The sequence below is a fragment of the Poecile atricapillus genome, chromosome 20 (genome assembly GCF_030490865.1).
Source record: "Poecile atricapillus isolate bPoeAtr1 chromosome 20, bPoeAtr1.hap1, whole genome shotgun sequence".
Lineage (NCBI taxonomy): Eukaryota > Metazoa > Chordata > Aves > Passeriformes > Paridae > Poecile > Poecile atricapillus.
In genome coordinates, this window is record NC_081268.1 from 10,062,679 (window position 1) to 10,086,273 (window position 23,595).

The following is a 23,595-nucleotide window of genomic DNA, read 5'->3' on the forward strand; positions in this document are numbered from 1 at the left end:
GCTGTTAACTAAGTCCGAGAAACAAAAAGTAAACATAAGAGAGAAATTAAACATGGATAAATACTACAATTTTGAAATGAAAAGTTGCTTTAATAGCTGTAATAATTACACACTCCCTGAAAAACCTGACAAAGCTTTGAAGTCAGCTCTGCTAACTGTGAGGAGGTTGGACTAGACACTCCCACAGGGTGGGGCTCATCCAAACTGAATCCTCCTGTGTCACTGAATTTATTCAAATCCCCAGTTAGTGCAATTCCTCCTGATCTAACAGGCTGCACTGCTCCCACTGAGAGGAAAGTAACCCATGGCACAGAGGAGACCTGCTGGTTTGGCAGTGACCTTTCTTTGGATTAATCCTTCTTTTCAAACCTTGTTAGCCCATTCCCCAACCACCATAAAAACTTCCCAGGCAGAAGGGAAGTTTGGAACTTTGGAAAGATGAAGAAGGGAGCAGGATGTGTGTGTCTGGCATGGAGGAATCCCCATTTTCCCAGCTGTTTCTCACCACTCCGATGAGGTCTCCCCGGCCGTACTCCCCGGTCAGGTGTTTCTTGCCGTCGTCCATGCGCAGCACCGAGCGCAGGCGGCCGTTCAGCACGATGTAGGTGCAGTCAGACTTGTCACCCTGCCTGCAGGGGAGAACAGCCAACAGCCAGCATGAAGGAAACGTCCCTGCTCAGAAAATGCAGCTGGAGATTTTGAGTTGGTGTTTGTTTTTTTTTTTCCCCTGGCTTGGAAGAGAGAGGAAAGTGTTTAATTGATGCTTAACAATCAAATTGAGGAATGGAGCTGGAAGCTGTTAAATATGTTTAATGTGTAAATGTACAGGCTGTGCACAGTTACCTGAGATAAGGAGTGACAGGACAAAAGGGAATGGCTTCAAACTGAGAGAGAGTAGTTTTAGATGGAATATTGGGCAGGAATTGTTCCCTGGCAGGGTGGGCAGTGCCTGGCACAGGGTGCCCAGAGCAGCTGGGGCTGCCCCTGGATCCCTGGCAGCGCCCAAGGCCAGGCTGGATGGGGCTGGGATCACCCTGGGACGGTGGGAGGTGTCCCTTTCCAACCCAGGCCAGCATGGGGTTCCATGTTAGGACTGGATGGGGATGAGCAGGGTGTGAGCAGGGTCCAGGGGACACCACAGGCTCATTGCTGGTCACAAAGGATCTCATTCCCATTGCAAGGTCACTGTGGATGTGCAGAGGAATTCTGCAGGTCAAACAGCAAGACCCTCAGGTGGCTCCAGATTTGGTGCACACACCTTTGTCTACCAAGAACATTTTTGCAATATCCAGCTGGCACAATTAGGAGCGCTGCTGGGAATGCCACACCTCTGGTGGTGGAGTTAAAACAAATGCAAAGAATTCCAGAAGATTTTAACAAGATACTGAAAGTTAGGAGTATTTCAATGCACAGAGTAATCCAAAACTTCCATTGGCATTGATGCTGCAGGTAGGGTTATAAAAATTACAATTATACAGATCACATTCTAAATTAGATTGTTACTCTCTCACAACTGCAGCAACCACAAACAGCTCAATTGCATCCTAGTACATATCCATAAAACTAAGTTGTCCCAAGGTAACTTTTGCCCCTTAAATACAAAATTCCTGTTTTCAATTTACTGCTGAATAAGCCTAACTGAATTACCTTTGGGTTTAGCTGTTTATTTCAGAAAGGCTGAAAACCTCTGAGCAGTAGATCTTCATGCTCTCAACAATGCAGAAACTACCACCAGAACATGGAACTGTGTCTTAATCAATTATATCACTTAAAAAGCTTGTCAAGACAACAAGAAAGATGAGGAATGGTATAAAATAACTTAGCAACATGTAGAGACAAGCAATGTTGCTGAAGCAATGGTGAAGGCACTGCAGAAAGAAAATAATCTCGAAATAAATAAACCCAATGGAATGGTTGATAAACACAGCCTGAAGTTCTCATTTTACACATCCCCAAGGGAGCAGAGCTCATGGAGTAGGAAAATTTCAGCAATTTTGTTCACATCTCACCTGTAAACAGCTCGTCCAGCCTCCACCTCCATCCAGTCCAGGGCAAAGTCAATTTGCCTGACAAAGGGGGACATTCTCTTCACAACAGTGTGAGCCACCCCCAGCACCACACTGGGCTGCTCCCGCATGATCCTGAGGAAAAAGGGAAGAGTTACTGAACCACTTCCCCACAACAGGAATAGCTGCCCACATCCCAGTGCAGCTGGCCAGGATTTCCCAGCCACATCCCACTCCTGCCACCACCAGGAGGTTTTTTCCCCCCATTATCAGCCCGGTTTCCTTCCTCTCACATGGGCATTCACCTCCTTGCTCTTCTGTTTGGCATATCCCTGGCACCGGGAAGGTTAAAATCCAAAGCTCTGTGCTACAGAGGTTTCTGAAAGGACTTTGAGGATTCTTTACTAGAAAGCTCACCAATTATAACAAAAAGAGCTAAGTAGTTTCTGTGAAAGTCTGGAGCTTCTGCAGATATTCTTGGGGATGTGGCTGCGATGGGATTTTCAGCTTAGCTGGCAAGACCAAATAAAAATCAAAGCTTCTCTGGCAAGTGCACATGATTAAGCCTCCAAACTGTGAAATTTACAGAAGCAGAAAATGTGAAAGAGCCCCTGGTAGCACAGTTCCTGAATTTATTCCCTCAAGAGATCCTGGTGACAACTCGATTCCCGTTCTCCAGGAGCTGCCGCACGTCGAGAGCGGCGGCTCCCGAAGGACTGCAGGCACATTCCATGGAATTACCCCTGGATTCACCACACCACCAGCTTGTGCCACCCCTGGACTGGCACTCTGACAGCCATTTACTCATGGCAGCACCACAGAAAAGGCTCCTACCCTGAAGTTTCAGTGGGAAGGATTTAATCCCAAAATCCAACATTCAATTCCCATCCCAGGCTCCTTCCCTTACTGTGCTCTTTGCCTCATAGCAACCATTGACCATGTGCTTTCTGCTTCACCCTCTCATTAATTACTGGGAAAAAACAGAGTGTTCCAGGGCAGCAGAAAGGAAAAGAGGAAACACATGTGACAGGAAAAGAAGAATGAAATTTTGGGGAATAATAGCAGTTCTTGTCAAATTTCACCTAGTCTGTAAGCGAAGAGAAAAATGAACAAATTAAAGCAAAAATAATTCCTCTGAGATTCCAGGCAAAGGAGAAAGCAGAACATTGTGGAACTATGAACATAGAATTTACATAAAAATGGCAAACAGAACTATATCCTATTTTATTAACAAGTTTTTCTTTCTCATAGAGTTCAAAGCAAAAATGAACCAATAGAAGAAACCTGATGCTTTTCAAAGCCTTTCTCCAATGTCACTTTTAAATATGGGCCCAGGAGTCACAAGTGCCATGAAGCCTGGGGTTCAGGACAAATTGTGAAGATGAAATGCTGGAATATCACAGAGCTTGAAAAATGGAGAGAACATATAATGGACTTTAAAGGAGAAAAAGAAATATTTGGAAAGGACCCAAAAATGATGATGAGGTGATACATTGATGGGTCTTGATTCCTGACTGCTAAGGGGTTAATGAAAGCAGAAAGGTAGCTGGAATAAACAGGAGGTAATTTGGTTCTTGAGAGAGAAGAGAAATCTCAGAAAAATGAGCTTCAGTAAATGAGAGAGAATCCAGCCCAAAGATAAAAAAAAGGAAAATGTTGAATCTGCCTGGCTGGCTGAGACAACATAATGAAATTTCAAGTCAGAAACAAGTAGGAAAACAATAGCAGGAAAAAACAAGAGAGAAAAAGCCATTGAGAAGAAATAGCCTGGTACCAGACAGAATGGCACAAGTGGGAAGCATCTCTCAGAAATTAAGCCAAAGAGTTGACAACCACCTCAGAGCCTGGGAAAAACACAGCTCATCACCAAACACCTGCTGAGCACAGCAGGTTCAGCTCCACAGCCATGCAGCCTCCTGCCTGGGGTGGGAAAACCAAGATCTGAATCAATAAAGATTCTGGGATTCAGTTGATCAGGAACACAAACAACCACAATTATTTAGAAAGCAGGAAATGTGCAGAGATGGACATCACAGAGGCTGACAAAACATAACCCCCTAGAATAACCCCCCTCCATGTAACTCAGAACTCATGGCACATTCCAGAAGCTGGAAAAGAAGATTATGAAAGGAAATTGTGCATTAGACACAAATTACGTGTGTGAACTAAGTGTAACTCTAAATGACAGGATCACAGAATAAATCAAGGGCATTAATCATTATTATTGGCAACAAGGCTAACCACAGTCATCCCATTGGATTTTTAATTACCTACATTCCCCTTTAAGCATTAAGTCCCAAGTCAGGTGCTACTTCCAAGGTCCAGGAAGGAACCTGTCTTGCACAGGGGAATTATTCTTTAAGCTGTTCTATTAGTGAGCATTAAAAACCCACAGTTACACCCCAACCAATCGCCCTGTCTCTGTCTGGGAACTGAACTGGGGAGGTTTTCCAGCAAAAAAGAAAAATTAATCCAAGACAAAAGGCCTGGCAAAGCAGCAACTAACCCAGCAAACTGCAGGCTCTGGGCAGAATTTATTTGGATTAAAAAGTATTTGAATCTTGGGCCATAATTCCTACCCCTTTGAGCTGAGTGCTCTATAGGCCTTGAAGAAAGATGTCACCATTTAATACTCCCACGTTCCCTGAACTGATTCTTGCTGGAGTTAAATCCCCTGATAGAGGGACCTCAGCTCATCCAGGCACTAAACCCACCCCATAAAAACATGGTTTGCTGTGGGATGCAGCTGCATCAGCACAGACATGCAACACTTGGATTTAAAATCATGGAATCATTACAGTTGGAAAAGACCTCCATGAGCATCAAGTCCCAGCTTTAACTGAACACCCCCAGTCCCTCTAAACCGTATCACAAAGTGCTCACAAGTTTTTTGAACACCTCCAGGGATAGTGACTCCACTGCCAGAACAGCTGTTCAGATGTCCAGACACCCTTTCAGTGAAGAAATTTTCCCTGAAATCCAACCTGAACCTCCCTTGGCCATTCCCTCTCCTCCTGTCCCTGTTCCCTGGGAGCAGAGCCCCTGGCTGTCCCCTCCTGTCAGGGAGTTGTGCAGAACCAGAAGGGTCCCCTTGAGCCTCCTTTTCTCCTTCCCCAGCTCTCTTCCCTTTCCTGGACATGCTCCAGCCCCTCAACATCTTTCTTTGCAGTGAGGAGCCCAAAATTAAACCAAATATTTGATATATGGCCCCCCACCAGCACCCAGCACAGACAGGTCACTACCCTAGTCCTTCGTTCAAAAGTCATTAAAAAAAATTCTAAAAAAAAAATTCTTTAAAAACCCCAGAACAATGTATGTTTGAAAGGCAGTACTCACTCATAGAAATGGGACTTGGAGATGGAGAGGAAGCTGCAGTCCCTGTTGGCCTTGATGGTGAAGATCAGCGGCTCCCCAGTGAGGACAGCGAGCTGGCCCACGAGCTCCCCGGGGTGGGTGATGAACAGGCAGGTGTCCTCCTCAGAGTCAATCTTCCTCTGGTACACATGGAGCATCCCCGACACCACAAAGCAAACATTGACATCCTGGAGCAAATGGGGAAAAAAAAAAAAAAAAAAAAAGCTCAATAAAAGTCCCCCAAGATTTTAAAAGCAATTATCCCAGTGACAGCGCTATCATCACCGATCTGTTTCTCAGAAAGGTCCCCTATAGCTTATGAACAATTAAGAAGGTAAAATAAGACACAATAGTGAATTATTAAAAGCAGGTTATGAATATTTAAAGCTAAGCCGGCACAATATTGAAAAATGGGTTTCTCTTTGGGTGGTTATGAAAAATGAAAGCTGCATCTTTGAGATATCAAGGAATAACAAAAGAATTGGGATTGGAGGAGATGATGGGGAATCACAGCTGCAGGATGAGAGGCATGGCAGGTCAGCAGAGCAGAACCCAGCACTGGAATTACTGGAACTGGAGCTGCCCATCATCTGCTTTGCTTAAGCTCCTCCACTTACACAAGAATATTATAAATGAAGCTTGTTATATCCCAAACACACCTTGCTATAAATGAATAATGCTGGATTGGTTTTGTGTGAGGGCTTTACTGCAACTGAGTAGCATCACCAAAAACCCAAAGTTCAGGGTGTGAGGAAAGGCTTCCCAGCCCTCATAGCTCCTGAGGAAGGATGAAGGTGGGACACTCCCCAGCTTCCCACCAGGTCCATCAGAGCTGACAACACCCTGGCACCAGATTCCTGCTCTGGCTGCAGCACCTGCTGTGTGCAGGCAGGCCCAGAGCTGGAGGTGTTTCAGCTCCAGAAGAGATGGCTCAGGAGGGGACAGGTTTTATTTGCCATCAATGTGCATAAACACCTCGTGGAGACTGAGCCAGACTCACCTGATCTCCCTGCCTGGACAGCACAGTGCCAGCAGTGACCTGATGCAGCGTCACTTTGCCGTTCAGCAGCGCAGGATTCTGGAGAAGAAAGGGGTGGGAGGTACAGTTTACTGCTCTGTGCACAGGTAAAGGTCCCAGAATGTGAGGAAGCATCCAAATAAAGCAAGTAAGAATAACAGTTAAGACTATATTATAAGCACTTGAATCTCTTTTAAATATGGCACCTGTTTTTGTATTTCTGTTCCCTCCAGGTATTTCTTCCAGAGGAGAAAAAAAGGTTTGATCCATTTTAATTGATCACACTTGGACTCTTAAGGATTTTCCATTTATCAATCTTCCCCCCAGACTCTTGAAAGGGTGTGTAATGAAAAGAGATCTGTATCAGCTGATCCAGGGTCTCACCATGCTTCAAATAAAGAATTTCTTCCTAATATCTAGTGTCAGCCTGCCCTCCTTCAGCTTCAACAGTTCCTCTCCAGCCTTTTCATAAATCTTCAGAAATTCAATATTTTACCACCACCCCAGAACGGGCTGGGGCAGAAAACAAGGCTGTTATGGGTTCACATGTTAGGCTGAAGAGAGGCAGCACAATCCTGACTCTCACAGCTTCCCTGGGAATTTGGCTGTGCCCAGGCTCTGCCTCAGAGGCAGAAGCACTAAAAGCTGCACTCACAGGAAGAACCAATTGAGCACAAGAGCAGAGCAGAATGTGACCCCAGTTATCAACTCCATTCCAGCAGGAAAGCAGCACAGAGGAGATGTAAACACTCCACCACCGTAATTGTTCTGCCAGGCTGGAATTTTCCCATTTTGGGTTGAAAAAAAAATAGCGCAAGTGAAATAATCACAATTATTCTTTACACCTACTGCTGATAAAAAGAACATATTTTCATCAAAAATAGTTTTATTAAAGCCAATCTGTTTCATGGGAACATATCCAATGCAGAGAACCTGACAAGCACCTGTCAAAATATTTCAGTTCAGCAATAGCAACTCAACTAATTTCTATAATGTTTTTTTCTATATTTAGACCTTTATGGTTGTGTAGTATTATCTACTCTTAAAGCCAAAGTTGTAGCTCTGAAAGTACCTCTCAGTAGGGGAATTCAGGCTCCCCCACGAGCTCTGCTTATCAAGAGCATTTTCAGGCTGCATTAGCTCGAAAAAAAAAATTACTGCAAAGATTTTCTTCATGTCTGAGACTACTTAAGTATTGGGATGGATTGTACTGAGAGCTGTAAAGCCTCAGCATTGGAGATCTTTAAGAACAGCTTAGCCAAAAACCTGCCAGAAATGACTTAGCAATATCTGATTCTGCCTCGGGCATGGAAGGGACTGAGTGACCTCCAAGCAGACTCTGGTTTCCTCCTTTGCTGTGCTATTACTGCCCCATTAAGCAATAAAAGAGCTGACAAATAAAATCCATCCTGTCTCTAATGGGTGAGACCAGCAAACCCAAATTTAGCATTGCATAGTTACAGGGTTTAGGCTGAAAACCTGCACTGATCCCACCCCAGCCACCAGCTTTTAGGGAAAATAAATCATTACCCCAAAAATCTCCATTTCCCAGCAAATTTCTTTTTTAATTTTATTCACTCTGATTGGCTGCTCTGAAAAATGACAACTTAAAATGCTTCCATCCAGCTAAGAAAGATCCCATTTTTATAAGAGAAAAGCTTTTAAGAGAAAAGCTCTAAAGAGCTTGCAAGAATTCATTTTCTTTCATGTAAGCAGCATTGAACACCAATATTTTGTACACAGCAAGATTCCTCTTGCATTACCTGTAGAAGAATCAACTTTGGTATTCCTACATGGAAAAAAAAAAATATTTGAGCTTTTAATGACATTTCTGGCATTTGGCCACATCCCACCAGATTCTAATTTGCTTGTGAAAAACTATGGTGCCTGAAAATCCTACCTTATTTCAACATTACTTAGATCTTTGTGTTACAAACTCTGCCTATTAGGTGCTGCATTTTAAGGACACTGATGAAATCAACTTTATCTCTAAACTGCTACTTGGTAATTACTGAGAAATTTATTCTAGACTAAAAGAAAAGTGCTGTAATCATGAGCTTCAGTAATTTTGGAATTTTTGCTTATTACCTGATAGTTGGACCAAGAACAGAATAGATGAAGACCTACTTTACTCCTTCTGCAACAAGAATTTATTCTAAAATAGTCTGTAGCCTTTCATGAGGATATAAATGCCTGAAAAAACCTGAAAATTAACATGATGAGACAGGTAAGGCTCCTGCAGACTCAGAGACCTCAGATCAGTGACAATGTGGAACAGACACCTCACAACTGGGAGCTGAAAGACCCTGACAGGGATTTTGAAACTGCAAGGGGAATAATTTTGGAACTCAGGAGGGAATGCTAAAATCTAGAAGTAAAATCTTTTAAGTTCTAGCAAGTGTTGTTTGGTGACAGCTCTGAAGGCAGGGGAGGAGGTGCAGCAGCTGTGCCCAGCCTCTGGCAGCAGCAGCAGACTGGAATTATTGCAGAACAGGCTGGAACAAACCAAGGATGTCTGTGGCTGACTGAGACAGATGCAGAGCTTTCCCAAATTGTCTGATTATCCACATGAACAGACACACCTCTGTAATGAAATGCAGCTGGAATGACTGGGATGATGAAAACAATCCTTTTCAATCCTTCTTACAACACCAAGGGGCTCAGCAGGGGCTGAGCTCAGCAGGGATCAGGCACAGCCCCTGCCACAAGCACAGGACCCAGCTGGGAGATGCTGCCAGTGCCCCTGGGCAAGTGCAGGGACACAATTCCAAACCCAAACAACTCCCTGGGATGCAGTGCCACCAGGATTCATGGATTCAGGAATCACCTGAACCCTCAGATAACCTCCCAGACTCACTGAGAGCACAGAGTGAGGTGGCAGGAATTGCACATGTGCTGCTTGCAGGGCTAACTCTGCACACAGGGAGGGAAGATTCATACACTGCATTCCAGCCTGGTCTCTTGAAATGGCAGAATAATTCAAATTTATTTCAGTCCTTCTAATTACTTCAACAGGCTGTTGAATAAAACATCCAGCCCATCTCCAGCACACTGAGGAGACAAATCCCCTTTTCAGTTCCTGGCAGAATGAGATGAAAAGCAGAAGCAAAGCCAGTTCTCCTTGCAATTACTCACATCAAGTTTCATCAGGGTTGAGAGGTCTTTCTTTGCTGCTTCCACGATGGCATCAGTGTGTTTGCTGTTACAAGAGTCCTGCACAGCACTGTAATGGAAAACTGCTGAAGGAGTTTCTGTCACTGTCACAGTCTTCTTCAATATCGACTGCAAAGAGAATAAACACATTGAGGGTCAGTTTAAATATTAAAATTAGCACCCACCTGGCCAAAATTTGCCTTTATCATCTGCATTCTCTACCCACTGCAACTGGTGGTCTGCAAAAAAAGAAATGTAGGTTTCCAAAAAAGCAACAGCTTGCTAACTTCATTATCCCTGTTTTTTTCTGCACAGCCTGACACTCGACTCAAACAAAGTTACTCATCACAGCTTGTGAAAGGGAAGGAATAAGAGACTTCAAAAACTGGGCTGCTGCCAGCTTGATGGAACTAAAACTTTATCAATTCTGTACACAAAGATGGAGGAAAAGATAAAATGTCTGTCAAGGTCACAGTGAGCAACAGCTTCATTCCAGATTTTAAGTTGCAGTTTTATAATTCAAGAGTGTGTTTTTCTGCTCTTGACTTCCAGGTCAGTATTTGTAAAAAGCAGACCACAAAAATAAACAGAGATTTATAAATAATGACTGGAAATCCAGAGCTGATACAAGTTTTTAATTCCTTGCTGTAAAGTATCTCTCACAAATAAAGCATGGTCTGACAATAATCCATTTCATGAGTCAGGGGAAGAAAACACATAAAATGTTGCAGCAGTGGTTTCCCATTGCTCACCAATGGAATCTCCACAGAATTTCAAGATATGCCATAAAATGATCTGACAGCCACTAAAACCTGCTGAAACACCCATAAGCTATAAAACAACAATACAAAACCATCCAAAGCCAGGTTGGATGGTGTTGAGGAAGGTGTCCCTGGCCACGGCAGGGGGATGGCACCAGCTGGGCTCCAGAGGTCCCTTCCAACCCAAACCATGTGGGGACTCAGTAAATCCAAATATCCCAACTTGGAGAGAGCTGCAAGGGCAGCGTTTGGAAGGAAGGAAGGCAGGAACATTGCAATGCCTCTGAGCAGAAGGAAGCTGGGAAGGGCAGGGCAGGACTCAGGCAGGGATCTTGGGGAGGAGCAGACCCACCTTGGCCACGCTGGGGCTGCCAGCAGCGTCCTCGGGGGCGAGCTGCACCCTGGCCCTCTCGTAGGCCATGTCCATGTCAGATTTGGCACCGCTGGAATTGTCTGCAAGCAACACAAAAATCCTGGTTTCAGCACCTCCTGGAGTGCAGTTTCTCAGGAACAGCAGGTAAAACACCGAGTGGAGCAACTTTAGCAAGTGGCACATTCACGTTCCTGTTATTTCCCAGTTCCTTTTGAGCTGGAATTTTAAATCTTCCCATCTTAACTCGGGTGCACAACACATCCCAGAATGCAAAACCACAATTTATATTTCTGAAGGGGCTTGACTCCTATCTCCACCCCCAGCTAGGCCAAGGGAAGAATCCCACTGCCACAAATATTCAATATGATATCACAAATATCACAATATGATCTATCTCAGAGTACTCTTCCCACATCATCTTGAGGAAATGGCCTTGGGTTCTGCCAGGGGAGGTTTATATGAGATATCAGGAAAAATCTTTTCATGGAAAGGGCTGTAAAATAGTGGCACAGGTTGCCCAGGGCAGGGCACACCACCCCTGGCAGTGTTCAGAGGACAGTGTTCAGTGGGTGTGCCACTTGAGGACAAAGGGTTACTGGTGAACACAGGGCTGGTGCTGGCCTGACAGTGGGACTTGGAAATCTTAAAGGTCTTTTCTGACCTTAATCATCATTCTGTGATCTACAAATATCAACAAATCTTTGCACATTTCAAACCTGCCACTGGGATCACAATGAAGTTGTTTAATGATCAGCCTCCAAACAAGGAACCCAACAAGTTGACCCAAAGTTGATCGGCACCAGAACTTACAAGCCATAAGATAAAAAATAAAAATAAATAGAATGCTGTTGATGCCATTAACTGAATTTCCTGCACACTGCAGCATAAAAGACCCTAAATCAGCTATAAACAGCAAACTGGGATAGCAGGAAGAGCAGCTCCATATGAGCTGATCTGGCTCCCTGTTTTCCAATTTCTGCTTTCCAATTCCTCTGTCCCCCAGCCCAGATGCTTCAATGAATTAATTCTATCTCTCTTTCTCCACACAAAGTTAGTACAGTTATAAAGCCTGAACAGGCAGAATCCTATTCCCTAATCTAAACAACTGCCATGTCTCAAGTTAGATAAGTACACAAAAAAAACCAGAAGAACAAATTACAGCCAGCCCCAGGATCAACTGAGGCAGAAGTGTTTGCTCCCAAAGCAGTTTTTAGCAGTGTTTATTAATTCTAACAACAAGCAAATCAAGGAGATGTTGAGATAACAGCATCTGTATGACTCTAACAGTTTTCTCCTCTCTGAATTAATAATAAACATAATCAATATTCCATGGAGTCTGAACACACAACTAAGCAGTGGAATAGAATCTGAAGCAAGATCTTGATCTTTTCATTACAGACATCAAGACACTTTCTGTGCAAGCTAAACAGTGAGAAGAAATCAGCTCTGCTAACAGGCAAATCATAATTACCCAATTAGATACGCTCCTTCTGTCAGTAAAAATTAATTCTCTCTCTCTCTGCTAAGCTCTGTGTACCCTGGCATAACTTTTATGACACATAAAAGGAGAAAGGAAGGACAAATGGACACATCCACTTAGAAGTTCACAGGGTTCCTTCCATATTAAAGCTCCTCAGAACACACAAGGACTGTCCCTGAGAATGTCACAGGGCTGCACAGGCAGAGCTCACTGAACTGCCTCATTTGCCTGGGGGAAGGGCCCTGTGTTCAGGGCAAGGATTAATTAATTTACCACTGAATCAAGCCCACTGGTGCATTTTATAATTCCTAGTGTAAATCAACCTCACACACGTGAAAATCAAGCCAAGTCTTGTGTGGATCAATCAGTATTTTCTCTTATTTTGTCTCCCTGGCTTAAAAAGGTGATCTGCTTACCCCAGCCAAAATCCTACTTTTCCATCACACCCACCCCTCTGGCCAGTAACACACAAACCATGAAAAAAATCTAAGTGGGGCCTTTTACATTTGCCCAGCAGGAACTGAAGAGGAAACAAATCAGCCCTCCAGTGTTAAAATTGAAGGAACTCTCTCCTGCTCTCCTCTGAGCACACCAGCAACTTCACAAGGCAGCAACAAGTGACACAAACCTCACCCTGGGGAAAACTCTCAGTCCTGAGGGCTCCCTCAGCCTGGCTCCTTCTTTGTCTCCAAGCTCTTCAACCCCTCAGAGTATGTTCCTTTCTCCTAAATCAATAGCCCAGGTGAGCAACACAAGCATCTTCTAAAGTACCCAGGGCACCTTTATTCCACTGATTAAACATTTCTCTATTAACAGTGCCTGAGCATGGCCTTGGAGTTCCCTCACAGTGGTTAATTTATTACTCATCTAACAGAAACTGATGCCTGTGATTCCCACAGGAACTCCAGTTTCCCCACCTTGGAACAAAAAGCTGCCCTAAACACCAGGCCCAGAGCAAAATGGCTACAGTGGAGTAACTAAAGTTCCCCAAAATGGTACTGCAGCATCAAACCAGCTCAGTCTCATAAATGTCTCCTCAGAGCATCCCATGATCCATCACCTTTATTATCCACTCTAAAGAACATTCCTCTAAAAGCAGCAAAGCCATGTAATGTGCTTTTTGGGACAATCAGCCAAGCAAGAAACGTGTGTCATCTTTTATGTGAAAGATGATGGCCTATCATCATAATTCAGTTTGTTTCAGTAATATCAATTAATAAAGCTCTTCATTTGCAGGTCTTGGAAGCCAAATGATGTTCCCCATTGCTGATAATGACAGCAAGGGAATGCTCCCTGGGATAACAGTCCATTTGTTACTAAATAATTTTTTGACCAATGAGTAAGGAAGCAGCACCACTGCAAGACTATTATCTACCATGAACAGGACTGCAAGGTGATTATCCACCATAAACAGGAAAATTATCTAACCCAGCACTCCAGAGATCATGTGGTTTCCCCCATGATTAGATAAATTACATATTTGCCACAATTTTGCCAAGCACTACTTACTAGAAGCCTCTATAGACCCTGCATAGGGAGGTGATGAAAGGCTTCTTCTGAAAACATGCTCAGAGTTTTCTGCACCAGAAATCCTCAACATATCTGAAATTTAAAAACAAGTGTTGTAAACACAAGATATCCCTTAATAAAGTAAGTTTCACTAATAAGAAGAACCTTTAACTACCCACTATTAAAGGCTGACTTAAAGATTCTGAAACACTGACATTAAATATTGTTTAAACCTTTTTCCTGGTTTTGACTTCATTAATATTTTTCCATCTGCAGAGGCAAACTTCAACTCCATCTATTTTCCTGGCTCTACCTTCAGTACTGAGTCTTTAGGCTGAAGAGACACATACCCAGCAGTACTGCTGGTGTCTACAGTTCTGAATTATCCCAGCTCCCTCTCTGCATTCAAAATGAGGAGCCACTTCTCCCCTTTCCTTCATCCCTCAGTATCATTAAGAACACAGTAATATTTCCCCACTGAAGCTAAGGCTTCAAACCTTAAATTAACCTAAGACAATCCTTAACTACTCTGATAAATTCCTCTGATCAATAGCAATGATATGAACAGTGGAAGAAATGTAGTGAAAGGAGGGGAATGGCCTCAAGCTGAAGGAGGGTAGGATTAGAGTGGATCTGGGGAGAAAATTCTTTGCTATTAAGGGCAGTGAGGCCCTGGCACAGGGTGCCCAGAGAAGCTCTGGCTGCCCCTGGATCCCTCCAAGTGTCCAAGGCCAGGTTGGATGGGGCTTGGAGCAGTGGAAAGTGTCCCTAAATATGGCAGGGGTGGGACTGGATGGGCTTTAAGATCCCTCCCAACCCAAACCAGTCTGGGATTCTGTGAGTAGTAATAAAATTAAAGAAAATCCCCGAGGACAGGTTCCCCCATGTTTGCAGAGGCATTACCCATTTCCAGTGCTTCTCCAGACTTTTCAAACTTCTCTCCACGCTCTTCCTCCAAAGCACTGGCTGTTTGTCTCTTCCCTGCCTTGCTGGCGCTGCCTCCGGCGGTGACGCTGCTCACGGAGATCAGAGGGATGGCCTGGCTCTGCTGGGAGCAGAGAGGGGACACACAAACATCAACATGTGTTCCACACCCTGGAGCCTGCACAGACCCCCAGGTAGCTCTCAGGCTGTGCTGATCAGTCCCAGACCCACAAGTGATAATTGCCCTGGGATCTGCAGCTCCCTCAGTGCATCCCACAGGGTCTGGGGATTCCCAGCTCGACGCTTTGAGCATTCCCTGACCCTCTGCCACCACGGGTGCAGCATTTTTACCGCAGCTCCAGGCAGAGGTGACATCATTAGCAAACATCAGAACTGCTGGAGCACCAAGCAGAGCACTCACATCACTCTGGAATGATGCACTTGGGAAGTTTAAGCCTCCCCACAAATTCCCCAGGCATCAGCGTAGGCTGGGTTTTATGGGCTGGTTGTACAAGTGCCTCTGCCCTCAAGCACTGTCTTACAAAATTAATATGTAGCATTTGTTTTATGACCTTCTGGAAGAAGGAAAACCTCTCTGTGCCCTGTCAGGAGAGCTGAGGCCCTGCCTCCCAAACTTACACAGCTGAAGAGCTCCGTGGTCAGCCCCAGGTAGTTGTGCAGGGCCAGGAACGTCACCCTCTGCAGCCTCACCATGATGATCTGCAAACAGGGAATAAAGAAGCAATAGCAATGGATTTAACATTCTCCCACACTTGTTCTGGCATTTAGACACAATCATGCACTAGAGTACCTGAAAGCATTCTATAAAATACAGACTGTACCCTAAGCTGAAATTCCTTTTAGCAGCTGATAAATTGAGACAGAGATAGATTAAAATGATTTACCAATGACTTCACAATCATTTGATGGCACGAGAATCCAAAGTCTTACTCCCAAACACCAAATGCTTTTTTGCTTTCTATAAACATCAATAATAAAAGTGCCTTGAAATAGAAGTATTTGCTTCCAATTTTCCTCCTCATTAATAAAACTATTCCAGCTCTCCCCATAGAGAACCTGTCCCACTGCCCCACAAGCACTCAAACCTAACACTGGAATCAGTGGCACCTTCCCCTGTCAGCTAATTCCCACTCCTGAGCCATCCTCTCTTTTGTATCAAGCTCTCACAGAGCAAATTAATTTGGTGCTAATGATCTGTTCTCCTTCAACCAGCAGTACGAGGAGGTTCATGTGTTGCTCATAAATCACCCAGAGACCAGAACAGTTTGCGAGGACAAACAGATCCAGAAGTGGTAGCAAAGCAAAAGGACAGCCCTGAGTGACTTGTGGGTCACCCTGTGGCTGCTGCACCTGTGGGACAAGGCACCACCCCTGGAAATCCCTAATCCTGACCCCTGCACCACCTCCCACCTGCATGAGGAGATGCTCACCTGAGAGCTGTCTGAGCCCCTGCAAAGCAACAGAAAGTGAACACCGAACTGACACAAAGCACAGCTCTTCCCTCAGCTGCTGACAGAGGCTCCTGAAGTGAAAATTCACACGTCAGTCTGAATTTTGTGACTCTTACAAAGCATCAGGCCTCACCAAAGAGCTCCTGAGGGTCCAGCAGTCCTGTTTCAGGACATGTGGCAGGCTGTTCATGGAGCACCACAAGCTGCAGAGCCCACACCAGCACCTTTCTACTCCCTGAGGAACAACAAACTCACACTGCAGGTCTGGCTGATTGATGAGGGTACCACAGCCAGAAACTCAATTAATGGAGATCTATAGATACATAAATTATATTTTCCTGTTGTGATAATGCTGGATTATTAAGTCTAGGGCTCAACAGCCACGAGAACAGCAGAACAAGTCCAAATCTTGATAAGCTGTGCTGAGCAGTTCCGTATCTACCAAAGGATGGATGATGAGCTTGCTGAGCCTCTAAATATCCTCCTGTAAGCTGGAAATGAGAGTGGCTCCCCTTCCCCATCAGCTCTACCTACCTGCACCACTCTCACAAGGGTTTCAGGGTATTTCTGGAACACATCCTGGAAGGCACTGGCTGGAAGCCTCAGAATTGTGGATGGAGTGGCTGCTCGAGCTGAGACGGTTTTATAGGGAGCAGGGTGACCCTAAGAGAAAGTTCCAGAAGCACGGGGTTAATCCATCAATTATCCAATCCAATTCCTCCCATATTCCTGCTTTGCTGCTGTCTGTGTCTGACAGACACCGTCTGGCCACAAAAAGCCTTGAGCTGGTGCTCCGTGACCACGGGGGGTGTCATGAGGATGAATTCACACCTGCATTAGAGACAGGGGCAGGGAAATAAGAGCTCCAGGGAGTTGGATCACGTTGAGGGAAGTGCCAGGCTCCCAGCTCTGACACAGTTTTTATTACAGAACCAGCCTTCAGAAGTATTTGAAATCCCAGCTAGTCAAGGCTACAGAAAAAAGAGGGGTTGTTGATTTTATTATCGGTACTGACAATCAAGTTATTTGCTGCAAAAACATCCCCAGACTCACACAACCAGTGAAAAACACAACAAAATTGTACAGTAATTACAGACATAATGAAGTAAGACAAAAGACAGGCAGACTTCTTGTGTTTCAAGACAAATATACATATTTTTTCATATATATATATATTTATATCTATATATGTATATATGAATATATGAAATATTCCATGTGACAAAGCCAAACAGCTTCTCTTTACTGGAGACAAAGTGGGTCTAGACCATCCTGCTCAAAGAACAGATGGAGAACTAACAAACAAATGAAAAGTGGGTAGAATACAGAGATTTTTTTTCACACTGGAAGGCAAGCTTCTGGGTTTGGATTTTCCCCCTTAAATGAGAATAGATTTTAACAAAAATCTACTGCCAAACACTTGGATAAAAAGGCAGTGTCCCTTTTACCCACTTAATAAATGCTGGAAACAACATCTCTAACTCACAAAATTCATTTACTAATCCAACAAATATTGATTTACACAGCATTTATAAGATAAAATGAGCTTTTTTGCATCACAGAGCAGGAATGAAGGAAGAAATGGAGTTTCTATTTTAACAGCACCTCAAAGCTCCAGCAGCTCTCCCCCTCCAGAGCAACAGAAGGCACCTTTTTCCCAACACTGACACACAGATGTTAAATGCTGATTACAAACCAAACTGCCTGCAAGACTTACAGAGCATCAGAAAACTCAACACAAGCACTTTGGAGGAATTCCTGCCTAAAGAACCCAACAAAACCAAACAAGAGACTTTCTCTAATCACTCTGGAAAATAAAGCTGCAGCTCTGTCTCCCTGCTGGTCTGGAAGGCACCATGAAGCAGATTCTAAAATTAAATTAAATTAATTGGAACCAATTTCTTAATTATACCAACTTCAGCTGACCTTTTATAAAATCTGGGCAGGATATTAATAGCCTTGGTTTTCAAGTTCCTGAGGGATCTGAAATTTTTAACATCTCTTTGACCTACAGTGCAAAGCTGTCAGCGTCCTCAGTTTTCCCAAGTTTCTTTTAATTAAGTAAAGAAATTAACAAATTACATTTCCGTGCTTTGGCTGTACCCAAAAATAAATGCAAAAAAAAATCCTATTTTACAGGCTGGTCTGAAGTCTGGCTTTACATGAAGAATTAATTTGGACTTCTTATATTTACATGTAAGAGAAAATGTATATACTCTGCTTTTAAGCACTGCATTTCCTACCGACCTCTACAGCAAATATATAGTAAAAAAATAAGGAAATTATGCCAACTTTAGTTGCTGGACAAGGATAAGCACCAAGTTTAATGGTGTTTCATGAGTTATTCGAAAGAGCAAACTGAGCCCTGGGTATCCCAGAACTGCTCTCCAGCCTACCCAGTGAAGTGTTTGGGTTTTTCTGGAAAGTGCTCAGTGCTGACAACCTGAAAAAAAGGGCTTCAGGATAATAACAGATAATGATGCACAAGCCTTTTTCTCCAAAGAACAGCCCATTCCTCCAAGTTTTCAGCATATAATTTTGCCTCTTTGAAATCCCTGCATGAGAGCAGCTCTTCTGAAAGGGCCAGCACCACGGCTAATGGGGCTGCAACATGCAAGAGCTGTCAGAGGAGTGTGAGGAGGAAATGTTCCATAATTGTCACTTCTCTCAGATCTAATGTTATGAGCAGCACAGGGAGAATACCACATTCAAATTATACTATTTTGCAATCACACACTGAGATGACAAGAACAGTTAAGTTATAATCAGTTATAAAACAGATTTTTTTTCCAACAGAGAACTTTGTGTTCCATGGGCAGGTAATTATTTACTTCTGTCTCATTCCAAGAGCTGAGGCATCACCTCCAAGCAGCAGCTGAGCCCAGGTACAGATTAGGGCCAAATCCAATCAAGTTTGGTCAAGAAATCTGCTGCAAAGAGACCTGGATGTTTCACATTCTCCCACCTGCAGTGGTAGCTCCCTTTTGGACCCAAAAATCTGGCATGTTCTCCCCACTTCCATGGCTGGATTTTGTCTTCCTCACTCCTTCCTTCCATCCTCTACATCAACACTGCTGCACCCAAAGCTCTTGCAGCCATCAATCACTTCTTTATAACCTCATCTATCTTGTCAGCCCTGCAGGCTCACCTTTATTCAAGGGTTTTTCCAGCTTCTTTTAATCCTGACTTTCATCTCCCCCCCCCATCACTGCCATTTGATCAATATCCCTCACAGCCTCTTCATTTCCCAACTTTCTTATTCCAGCTATGCCACCAGGCCCCAGTTTTCCTAAGGATAAGAGAAGAGTGACCCCCAAATCTCCAGAAATCTGCATCACATCTGTGCTGGACCAGCTCACTCTGGATGAACATTGACTGTTCTGGGAAGAGCTCTGGCTGCACACACAAGCTCTCAGCAAGAGCTGCTGAAAACAGAGACATCAACAAAGCTCAGCTCAGGGATTTCTTTGGTATTTGAGGCAGCATCAAGTCAGAGACATTAACTGGACCTCAGAACACCAGGAAAGGGCCTGCAGGATTCAAAAGATTCCAGTTTCTCCTTGGAGTTTGGAGAAAGCAGCATTGATCTGTTCTCAGAATAAGGGGAGGCTCACGTCACAGCTGCTACCTTTATATTTAGCAGAACTAAAGGGACTTTTCAGTTTAAAAGCTGAAAGATATAATTAGCAAAGTACCTCTGGTGTGACCTTTCTTTTAGGTCAACCAACAAGATCTTGCCACTTCTTGCAACCACCTCAACTTTCTTGCACAACTCTCAACTAAGTGAGGGACCAGCCTGACATCACCTGCTGCAAAACCAGTCAAAAGAATCACAAATCCAGCTCAGACAACTGAAATCCTCTCTGAATACACCCTTTCCTCACGTCAGAGCCGTGTGTTTGGTGGAGCAGTGAAATCTAATTCAGGTTATGGTATCTGCAAGATGTTCTAAGACTCACTCACTGATTTGGGATGACACTGAGGGGTCTCCTCTATTTTGATCCCGTGCTACTTCCTCTCTCCTTGCCTATTTTCATGCTACTCCTCTGCCTAAAGTCTGCAGGGAACATAAGGAAGAGGAAAAACAGCAATGAAACAAGCAGTTCATAAAGCTGGGAAGTGAGGAACAAAAGAGTTGTAAAAATAAATGAGAACAAGTTTAGCAAAAAATATTTCAAGGATTTTTCATTACAGATTCTTCTGCAGACTGCTAACTCTGTTCAGCACACTTTCAATCATTTTTATTTTTTACTTACCAGTGGTATAACTAATGAGAAAGAGAAAAAAAAAGACAGAATGAAAATTAAAAATTAAAAAAACCCAACGAGACAAAAAATGAATGGCAACCACTTTTTTAGCAAACAAAACCATAAAGCACTGCTATACAAGGATTTATTTTCTTCTATTCTTTTTGAACAAGAAAGAACATGACTGGTATTCATGTTCCTGAAGGCCCTACTCTTTAGAATATTGTCATGGAGAAAATTTAGTGGTGGAAGTAACAAGGGCAAAGGTACTAAAATGGATTTACAAAGATATTATTAATTTGACAGCAAGAACTAGACTTGTACAGTCCAAATTATTCCCTTTCTACAGAAAAAAAACTGTGACCAGGCTTAAAAATGTTATCACTGTCGATAGGTTTTATGGGAACTACAGAAATACATAATATAGATTTACAGATAATGTGGATGTAGAGGTGTGTGACTGCTTTTGGAAGTGACAAAAAACACTTCAGAGAATCCTTTAACTACTCACACACAGAGCAATGGCACCTTTTGATGAACAGAGACAGCCAAGCATGGCAGAAACATGTTACAAGGTCAAATATTAACAACTTATTGATTAGATTTATCTTCACCCTCTCAAATCCCATCCTACCAAAATCCTTCAAGAAAACCCCTTCAGGGCCTGGGTATTATCAGAGGTGTTGAATTCAACACCTTCCATTTAGGGCATTCCTAAAGTGATTTCAGCAAAACCATCAGTCCAATCCCAACTGAAACAAAATCCACCAATTCTGCACTGAACAGGATCAGCATTCAGCTCATCCTGGCCCCTGCCAAGGAGCACAGTCCTCAGCTGGCCACCAGCACCAGATGCTACCAAACAAAATAAATCCATCAACTGGTTTCACAGTGTAATTACAGTACTAACAACTGTCAGATTGATTTTCATTAGACTAAATAAAAACAAATTCATTAAGCAACCCATCTAATGTGTAAGAGCCCAGACTGCTGGGCCCCAGGCTGGTCCTGCTCCTGCCTGAGCTGTGAGTTGAGCAAATCAAACTGTAATCTCAGTTTCCCAGACTTAAAGGGATCACTCAAATCCTCCTGCTAATCAGAAGCAGCCAGCCAAACACACATTTCACAACCACCCTCCACACCACAAAGCTCAGCTTACACCTGGCAAAGGCCTGGGAGGAGGAAAATTCATCCAAAAAGCCATTTTGCTGATTCTTTCCAAGCAATGTTAAAACCCAGCTTCCCCTGGCGGGCTCTGCAGGACCCAGCAGGAATCTGCCCCTCCCAGAACTCACCGTGATGACATCGAGGATGCTCAGCAGGCTGTGCACGCTGTCTCCTGCCAGCACCTCCTTCACCACCACCTCTGTTCCATCCTGCAAGCACACACACAGCATTACTGCAGCCTCACAGCTGCATTTGCAGCATTTCACAAAGCTTGGATGCTTCTTTTCTCTCTGCTCTGATGGAGATGTGCTAATTCCAATCACAGAGTTTTAAACCAGCGTTCTAAAAGTGATAAATTAAAAGAAAATACGAGGCAGTTTTTTCCAGGGATGTTGTGACCCGCTTGTCTTTGCTAGGTAACACCAACAAAACAAAAAGCTTCCTTCACCCAGAGACAGACTGAGCTCCCTTTACTGAGGGAGCCTGTTAAGAGGTTGTACAAAGCAGGAGAAGCTAAATGTAAAAATACACAGAAATCAGCAAATTTCATATAATTTCCAAACACAAGCCCACTCAACTTTCAGCCGTGGGAAAACTGCTCACATCCAAAAGTTAAACTCAAACTTCAGCCAGGAAAAAGGTAAAAATTAAAAATTTAACTTGGCAGAAGGGATCACAAGGACTGCTGCTCAACATTTTAAGACTCACATGGAAAATAAACCACCATCTTTTTTCTCCTGTCTACCCAAAAGCGAATCTGACTCTTGCACCTCCCAGACAAACCCACTGGCTCCTGCAGGACTATTCTGAGGAGAGCTTGGTTTCTCCTGCTCTCTGTGCCCTAATACTTTCCAAAGGTGAATGTTTCCAAGCCCACCTTTCACCCTGTCTTCCTTCAATAACTGCCACATCTCTTTTGTGAGAATGTCTCCAGCTGCCTCATCACCTTTGTGTTCTGCTCTCTCATCTGAGACACGAGGGACCAGAGCTACAAACCTTGATCTCTACAAATGCCACAGCCCTGAAGAGCTGGGATTAATCCCTCCTAAACCACTGCGATTCACATGTCTAAGTTTAATCAATGCTTAATGATTCATGCCAGCCTGTTTGCTGTGCCAACAGATTTCTCTCAGGAAGTGCAGAGCAGTGGGTTCTTACACTTTCTTGGATGCAAACTTCCAGCTTTCCATCCTGCACCACGTAGATGCTGTCGTCCAGCTGCCCGGGACGGAAGATGTACTCGCCCTCGTGCAGCTGCACAAAGAACATGTGCTTGCACAGCTCCAGGAACAGGGGCTTCTCAAAGTGCCCAAGGACCCTGCAGCAAAGAAAATGCAAAGGGAAAACCTGAAATCGCCACAGTCCTTGGAAAATCCTTCCTGAATTAGCAAAGCCCCAGGCACAAAGAGCAGAGGAGCAGCTGTAGGGAAGGAGCCTCAAAGAGCTCCCCAAAATAAGGTGCAAGAGGAGCAGGAAACACAGAAACTGTAAATGCTGGGGCCCCTTTGGAGGAGCCCTCCAAGGAATGCAGGCTCAGAAGGAAGTACAGCCAAACTTCCTCCAGCAAACACCAGCATGACCTGAGGAGGAGAATAAAAATAAAAACCTGCCAGATATACAGACTCTGTGAGAAAATTACCCCAGTTACTTCCCCTGTGAGTGCAGCTGCCCTGTCCATGGAAGCTGGACACAGAAGAAATACTGAAAAGAGGGAGAAGTCATCTGCATGGACTTGCAAGTTTGGAATATTCCATCTCCTGCAGGTAGCATGGACCTGGACTCCAGTCAGTCACTGCCAGGCAGAGAGAAATATGGGTTTCTGTCGTAGGTTAGCTGATCACACCTGATCACTCTGCACAGAGCTCCAACAGCTCACATTTATCAGGACCAATCCATCAAATCTTACTGCAGCATCAATCACTCATAGGAGATCGTAATTCCACAGTAGCAAGTTCAGATGACTGACACAGCATTTTTATTTGAGAATGTACGACCTTCAGAACTACATCATATCACAGCTGGGAGGAAAAATGAACATCCACAAGCAAAAACAAAATTACAGATCGGAAGATCTCTTTTCTGTGTCAGCAAATTTAACCCTTTGCTGAAGGGGCACAAAGATCATCCCTTC

The 23,595-nt window shown here is 43.9% G+C and overlaps 1 protein-coding gene across 2 annotated transcripts in view; it reads right to left on the reverse strand.

The window, feature by feature from the left end:
• PNPLA7 (patatin like phospholipase domain containing 7) overlaps positions 1–23,595 on the reverse strand; it is a 100,840-nt gene that overhangs the window by 71,053 nt on the left and 6,192 nt on the right. Inside the window, exons 7-18 of one of the 2 annotated variants that reach the window (XM_058853469.1) lie at positions 22,623–22,782; positions 21,593–21,673; positions 16,585–16,713; positions 15,218–15,298; positions 14,558–14,699; positions 13,655–13,747; positions 10,645–10,745; positions 9,514–9,660; positions 6,361–6,438; positions 5,343–5,548; positions 2,010–2,141; positions 506–629 (exon numbers count right to left, since the gene is read on the reverse strand). In XM_058853469.1, coding sequence (XP_058709452.1) covers positions 506–629; positions 2,010–2,141; positions 5,343–5,548; positions 6,361–6,438; positions 9,514–9,660; positions 10,645–10,745; positions 13,655–13,747; positions 14,558–14,699; positions 15,218–15,298; positions 16,585–16,713; positions 21,593–21,673; positions 22,623–22,782 — 1,474 coding nt within the window. Of the gene's footprint in view, positions 1–505; positions 630–2,009; positions 2,142–5,342; positions 5,549–6,360; positions 6,439–9,513; positions 9,661–10,644; positions 10,746–13,654; positions 13,748–14,557; positions 14,703–15,217; positions 15,299–16,584; positions 16,714–21,592; positions 21,674–22,622; positions 22,783–23,595 lie in introns of both variants that reach the window. The other variant, XM_058853468.1, reaches the window with a different exon arrangement.